General features: G+C 41.6%; 1 protein-coding gene across 1 annotated transcript; it reads right to left on the bottom strand.

Moving 5' to 3' along the window:
* Nucleotides 1-105: 105 nt before the first annotated feature.
* On the bottom strand, nt 106-6,799 carry LOC130329973 (ammonium transporter Rh type C-like; the record flags this gene model as incomplete). The annotated part of the gene is made up of 3 exons (XM_056553559.1): nt 106-243; nt 5,523-5,689; nt 6,652-6,799. Coding segments are annotated over 3 exons (453 nt in total), but the record flags the coding sequence as incomplete, so codon positions are not given.
* Nucleotides 6,800-8,176: the final 1,377 nt, after the last annotated feature.

The raw sequence follows: 8,176 nt of genomic DNA on the forward strand, positions 1-8,176 counted from the left end.
ACCCTAAGACTTTGAAAAACATTGTTTCAGTCCATGATGCACACATTTATTGCCCTTATATTTAAATATAAGGGCAGTATAAAAGCAACAAACAATATAACTTACTGAAAGGTAGGTAAATCCAAGGGTGGAAACTATACCACATATGAACCCAACTATCAGAGATCCATATGGTGACAGATACATTTCTGCTGCTGTTCCAACTGCTACCCCTCCAGCTAACGTTGCATTCTGGATATGTACCTGGGAGGAAAACACTTTATAAATAAGTCTGGCCTTTGTTATAAAGTAATACATGGATACATGTTATGCCACATAAGATCACCAAGGGGCTTCTACTTCAAGAAGCATGCATGGCTGTCCCTACAGCCACCACTAGGTGGGGCTCATTACACAGAGATTTTAATAGTAAACTGTACAGGCAATGAGCTCCTTTGAGGGTGAAGGCAGAAAGAATTTGATCATGTACTGTTTGAAGGGAGGCAAGGGATTCAGTGCTCTATTAGTTGGATTTAACATTGATAAATCAAGTAATATTCCATATATATATATATATATATATATATATATATATATATATATATAATTATTAGGATTGTACTTAATATTGAAGAGAAGCTCCCACCACCTGTATTTTTTTCCTTTTTCCTGACCTGTTGCTAATCTATCCCTAACCCCCTCCCTGCCTTAAAAAAAAAACAAATGGCTCATCTTCTGCTCGTATGTTTACCTCTGCAGGAAGCTGACTTCCCCAGCAGGCGTGACGTCACTGACACCAGCTGGGCGTCAACTTCCGCCCTCACCTCATCTATGCCGCACTCCTGCCGGGAGAATGCATAGATGAGTGGCCAATGGCACGACAGGCTGCTCTGGGGTCTTTTCCTCCCTGTTTAGCAGTGTAGTGTCATCCAGGCAGGAGGAGTATAGGCGCATCGCCCACTTACCGTGCTCACCGCCGAGACCCGGTACCAAAACAAAGTATGTGTAAGTGAAATAAGACATCACTTACCCGTACAGGACATGTACAGTCCTGGAGCATCAGCACAGGACTGAGATTCAGTGCCGCGCTGCCTCCATACTGTACATGTCGGGGGCAGGCAGCCAATGAGGCAGCTGCGATGCCAGGCAGCCAATGAGCCCAGCCCAGGCCTTCACAGCGCTCGCTCTCGTCTGTCTGATTGACAGGCAGGGAGCGAGCGCAGGTTGACTGAATTAGGATCGATTGCCTGTCCGGCATCGGTCCAAATTCAGTCGTGACGTCACGGCAGGCTGCAGGAGACGCCTAGTGGCTGGTTTTCCAATGTAAAATACACTTTTTTAATAAAAGGGAAAAAAAATTAATCTATATTAGAGATATGTTGTAGTACATAAGTGCCCATTTAAAGAAATAGCAATGCAGTCCTCTAAATTATTAGGGGTAGTAAAATATTTAATAAACCATTTAAGTCTTTTAACTGTGACTTAGAACTTTATATATAAATATTTTTTAAAAATGTAATACTAATAAACGATAAATAATATAATATACCTAATTAGAGTGTGTCACAGGGCCCTTGTGACACACCTATAATAAAATTGGATAAAATAGCAAGATATATATAATAAAATATAAGTATAATGGCTAGGACCACTATAGTAATGTCAATAATGCAACCTTGTCACTTATAGAGTGACAGACAAAACGGATAGATCTTGATAGATAGATAAACTGATATAAGGCATGCTGGGACCTCACGTCCTAGTGCAAGACAGTTGCAGAGGGATTCTCTGTATTAGGACACAGCGATGGTGTAGTGATAATGCTGTGATTAAATATGATAATCTGTGCCTAAAACTCATTTGGCTCTTCTAAAAATACATAGACTGATACAGTTACTATCCAGAGAATGTTCAACGTCTCTCTGTAGATTGTGACAGTGTGGCAAGGGAAGGGTGTATTTCCCAAGCTAACCCTGGAGAAACCTCCACCTGTGGCAGAATTAATGAGGTAGCAGAAAGGGGAAGTCCGACAGTGTAGTCTGGGATCTCCCCAGAAGACAGCAAGGTGGATTTAGGGGGAAACAGGGGTCCTGGTGAGGAACACACAGCCCGAGCTGTGAGTGGCCCCAACAAGGAAGTGTGGACGAGGCACACAGCAAGAGGTTGCAAACGCTGTGTGTGGACAGTGAGTTGAAGGTTGCAGGAGGTATAAGTTTATCTGGCTGGGAAAAGGCCACCAGTGGATAGTCAGGGCATGCTGTATTGTTTAGTTAGTGACTAGAGGGCCTAGAGTTTTGTTTGTTCCTGTCTTATGTTTTTATTTATCCTGCAACCTGTCTAATAAAGCTGGCAAGCGGCCAGACTTGCATAAAGTACTGTTGTTTGCCTGCTGACTGAAGTGGAAACGTGTCCTGTGGCGCTGTCAAGGACGATCCCAGAGCTATCCCCAGGGAGAAATCCTTACAAGATATACAGCAACAAATCCCTGTATCGGCAGATTGTTCGGAGAAGTGAGTTACTATTTGCGGCTATTTAGTAACTCACTTCTCCCAACAATTATTTATGTACAATCTAAATATATATATATATATATATATATATATATATATATAAATATATATATATATATATATATATATATATATATATATAACCTAGGAGACTGGAATATTACATGTTTTATTATTGCCTTTCTTACTCCTAGGGTGTTGGAGTCAATTTCCAGTAACCTCGGCTCTATATAGGAAAAGTTAGCTGCACCCAACCCTTAGTCTATTTTTCTGGAATTAACATTGGATTGCTCCACTTTCTCCAACATGAATGTATCAGAAAGAATGAAAAGCTTTAATGTCGGGACTTGCCTCAAAAAAAAAAAATTCTTTTGGAAAATGACACATTGGGGGAGATTTATCAAAGGATTTAGACTGTTTTTTCCTGTCTAAATTTGACACACAGAAAGTCGCAGTCTAAATATGTGTGACTTTTCTGAGACTTTTGCTGTAGAGGATTTTTAGAACATGATGCATGCAAGTCTATTTTAGACGGAAATGCATTGGAAAATGCATTGGTGCTAAATTTATCAAGTGCAACTTTTGTGCGACAAGTCGCATCTGCCCAAATTACGCTGAAATGTCAGACCATGTTGGAGCAGATCTAAATGCAGTTTAAGCTGTAGACCCTGAAGTCTGAGCACAGAATTTATCAAGGGCTGTGAGACCTTTGATAAATTAGGAGCACAATAGACAGGAGACTACCACATACGCTGGTCTATAAGCATACCCAGAATAGACTAGATTAGTAAATGTCCCCCATCATCTTTATTCTGTAGGTCAATACGATTACAACGATATTCAATTCATATTGGGTTTATTTAAAAAAAAATGAAAACATTTTTACAAAAATTTGTATGTTTAAAATTGCCTTTCTCACCCCTATAGCTTTTTTTCTTTTTCCATATTCTTGGATGTGTGAGTACTCACCGATCCGGCAGCGATGAGGCAGGTAAAGGCCCTCCCACTGTTCTCTCAGCCGATCGACAGCCAGCAATTTCACCGCAACTGGTGTCCTGATTAGCCCAACTAACTAACCGGGATAAAAAAATTTAGACACTGCAACCAACTTTGATGCAGTGTCTAAAGAAGTAATGCAGGGCAACACCCTGTTCAACGATGTCCAGTATTAGCCATGGGTCCACAGCCAGGACCATCCAGTTATGATGCGCGCTCAGGAGCTGAAGTGGGGTGGGCGCAGGGTGTACATGAATGCCCTGTGTCCTTAAAGGGTTACTCCAGTGGAAAAAACTTTTGTGAAATCAACTGGTGCCAAAATGTCAAACAGATTTGTAAATGGCTTGTATTTAAAAATCTTAATCCTTCCAGTACTTATCAGCTGCTGTATACTACAGAGAAAGTTGCATGGTTCTTTTCTATATGACCACAGTGCTCTCTGCTGACACAGATTGTTTCTTTTGCTGGACAATCCTTTTAAATCAGGTGGTTTTAAAGTGTCAAGTGGGCTTGTACATATTGCTAATAAGCAATAGATCAGCCTACAACATGTGGATGTGCAGCCATGTCTATTTTTTTCTACACTTGTGTTATGTTGTAGTAATAGTTGAATTTTGTAAAGGGGAACTCATTGAACCTGAAGCAAAGTAAATCACTGTTTGGGTTTGTGGTATTTCAACATAATGTAATTATTAAGTAGAGTCAGAATGGGTGCAGCTCAGCACAGCTTCATACACAATATTCATTGTCTTAAGCTTTTGCCACACCTTGCAAACTGGCTACCCATTTCCAAAATTTTTTTTTTTTTCTTGTTTACTCCATTTAAAGCTCTATAGTGGCCATGTGACCTGGTGACATGCCTAATTCATCCAATAGATCTTTATTGTTGTGAGGGGCACATACAAACTGAACTATTAAAGTTAGATCATTGATCAAGCACAAGCAATCCATTGAAATAGAAATCGTGAACCTCTCATACTTGACAAACCTCTCATAGATGACAAATCTCCACTGATTTGACTTTTATGACTAGTCAGAAGTCCATCACTGGTATAACAACCATTTAAGGCTATTTTAATTATACTATAAGATATTTTAACAGGACCCTGATTTTAGTGATTATTTTGATTACCAACACTACTTGACTGGAAACAGAAGGGTCATGAATCGGCCTCATTGTGTATTAGTAGAATATTAAAGGGGTATTCTCATCTGGCTGATTACCTCTCTCCCTGCTGCTGCTGTCTACTTATACCTTTTGAATTGCTGGTAGACAGGCTGGGGTTAGAGATAGGTCAACTGTTTCTGTGTCTGACATATCTTAAGCTAAAGTACTATGCCTGCAGCTGTGATGAATGGGCATAGAAAAGCTGAGCAGGGACCTTGATGTTTTCTCAGGAGCTCATCCTGCCACTCAGGGAGTGATGTCACCACTGGTTATAGAGCAGAACTGGTGGATGGCATTCCAGGCAACCAGTAGTCAATTAGAGAAAGAGACAGATAAAAAGAGATATCTACAGAGCCAGGCAAGTTTGCTAAATTAAGCGAATTGCAAACCTATTTATGCTGTGCCCTCTAACATAGAGGTATGATTGAACCGATGGGAATACCTCTTTAAGATGGCATGCACATAAGATAGTTCTTGGCTGAAAGTTCATTTAGCTGACAGATATCTCTTTTAATCCTCACATACACAGGCATGTTTGGCAAGTTTCCAAGATTCTAAATAAACTCTTCTGGTGGCAGCTTATCTCCACAAGAACAAAAAAAATGGCAGTTAAAACCCAACCTGCCGACCAATTTCTCTCCCAATATCTGCCATGGGGAAGAGTCAGGGGGGAAGAGTCAGGAGGCCACCATACACATTAGATGGTCAGCTAGGCCTTCCAAATTTGTTGGGTTTGGCTGAAACTTTTACGATGTGTACGTGGCATGCTTTACATGTTTCATTATATATTTAAATAATGTGACTTATATAATGCCAGTTTAATAATACTTTAGACTTCGCTGTAAAAAATGTTAAAACATGGGACTTACCATGGCTAATTTACCATCTTTGTTTACCACGCTGGAAATGGCAAAAGTTGTCACAACACAAGCAGCCAATGAGCAATATGTGTTAATGGCAGCCCTGTGCTGGGCATCTCCATGATGCGATACTGCTGAATTAAAGCTGGGCCAATACATCCAAAGAAACAGGGTTCCTGCATTAACACAAAGGATGAAAGTCATCACATCTGTGCTGCCGTGTAACTCAAGACTAAGTTTAACATCACTTAAAACATATAACAGTGTAGCTTTAGCCTGGAGGTGCCTAACATATTGGGATGTTGCAATTTGGCATCTTGTGATTTTGCCTTAAATCTGAATCACTTTTGGTCTTTAGTCTGTAGTCTGAATAAATTAATGGGTCTGTTCTGGAAAATACACTGAATGTGTTTACTAAGGCTTGTAGGCAGTAAATGTAGAATCCCTTTTTGTAAAGCCATGCCATGGAACTGTGTATGTTAAATACTCTTGTGTGCACTGGTTGTATGCACTGGTCGAAGGTGCTCAATGCATTGCACTGCTGCTTTGGCAGGACATTGTTGCAGCCTGTGATATGCTGATCAGTAGTGTGACACGTTGACCATGGGCAACCAGAAAGAAGACAGCAGCAGAGGACTGGAGCGGTTATGCCAGGGCAGTGAGGAAGCGGCGGCAAATGAGTCCGGTTTGTTCTTTTAGATGCTGGCAGCCCAGGCACAATGGAACAAAAGCGCTGAGGAGTGGTGGCCGGCATCGCCAGTCATCGGACACAGAGAGGAGTTCGCTCCGTGCAACGAATGATGCAGTCGAGATCGTGGGGTCGTCAGCGGTGGGGACCCCCGCCATCTAACATCTTATGCCCCATCCTTTGGATAGGGGATAAGATGTTTATAGCAGAGTACTCCTTTAAGTCTCTGTTTATTTCATGCATTGGAGTCCAGTGGACGGACCCATTAGTTAGTTGTGTGCGTACAAAGATAGCTGTCAGTCACTAATTAGGACCACCCACTGGACTACTAAACCCAGAACAAACTGCATATCAATCTGCTCATCTCCTGCTCTATAACATGATGCCCATAGATCAGACTGCACACTTATTCCAACAGGTTCTCATGTCATATGGAACAAAGCAACTCACCAATCATGGAAAACAGATCGGAAACGGCCGTTGATCCTTCCTTGTGGTTGTTTTGTAAAAGTTTTGGACGGTTTAAGATCCAAGCAACTGTCAGTCCAAAATATGCCCCAAATGTGTGGATGGTCATGGAGCCACCAGCATCAATGACCTGTGATGAGATATAAAAATTATATATCAACTTTACATACTGTAAGATATGAAAAGATTGTGCAAAAATATATATTGCTTGTTTGTTGTTAGTTATGCTGGTATTCCTAGTGATAGAGTCAATGGAGAGTCTGATCTGACATTGTTCTTAATATGGGTCAGCTAATGAGGAACTTTTTAACAGTTCATAAGAAAAAACTAGAGAGCATAGAGGTCTGTTATAGGGCCCTTGTGTGGTTAAACAGTAAAGAGGCCGGGCATTCATGAAGCTTAGAAATCATCTTCCTTATTATATAATATTAAATACTGACCAGTTTTGGACCACTGGAATAGCTGGAGCAGAAGCTCAAAGAAGCAAAATGAACAAAATAGCAGCCACTGCCAACCCAAGCCATTGCCCTTTGCACAAAGATCTTATGTTGAATTGACCATATTAGCATTGCTGTAGATGTTAAGTGGTGACATCACTGTACAGTATTAGCTGCTGGTGTATAAGGGCAAAAAGCTCCTAACAAAATATAAATATCAATTGATAATTACTGTATAGAAACCCCAGGGGTGGATGAGTGCATCAGTTATTAATGCTTAAGAAGGCACAATTGATAACCTCTCACCCAGGGCTTATGACCACAAATCCTAACATGAATTGTATAGCAGTATTATTTAAATATCATATAGCAGTGGTATGAGACTAAGTTATGTATGAAGCTCTTATTTGGTTACTATATATTGATAAAATTTGAGAATTATATAGTGGTATTATGGATGCATAGCCTATGTGCATTATGAAAGTTATATTTGGCCGATGAATGGCACTGTCATTTAGTCACATCTCTGTATGAAGCTGGTATAAAATAGAGCAAAAAAAGAGAAAATAAGGAGAGGCTTATATACTTATACACACCAAAAAATTGATCGGGCTGACCAATACACACCCGTACCCAATGTGTCTTAAAGGGGTTCTCCGGTGCTTAAACATCTTATCCCCTATCCAAAGGATAGGGGATAAGATGCCTGATCGCGGGAGTCCTGCAGCTGGGGACGTCCGTGATCATGCACGCGGCACCCCGTTTATAATCAGTCCCCGGAGCGTGTTCGCTCCGGGTCTGATTACGGGCGACTACAGGGCGGGCGGCATGTGACATCACGCCTGCGCCGGTGTGTGACGTCACGCTCCGCCCCGCAATGCAAGCCTACGGGAGGGGGCGTGATAGCTATCATGCCCCCTCCCGTAGGCTTGCATTGAGGGGCGGAGCGTGACGTCGCACGGGGGCGCAGGCTTGACATCACACGCCGCCCGCCCTGTAGCGAACACGCTCCGGGGACTGATTATCAACAGGGTGCTGCGTGCATGATCACGGGCGTTCCCAGCTGCGGG

This window comes from Hyla sarda, unplaced genomic scaffold, assembly GCF_029499605.1.
Source record: "Hyla sarda isolate aHylSar1 unplaced genomic scaffold, aHylSar1.hap1 scaffold_3279, whole genome shotgun sequence".
Taxonomy (NCBI): Eukaryota; Metazoa; Chordata; class Amphibia; order Anura; family Hylidae; genus Hyla; species Hyla sarda.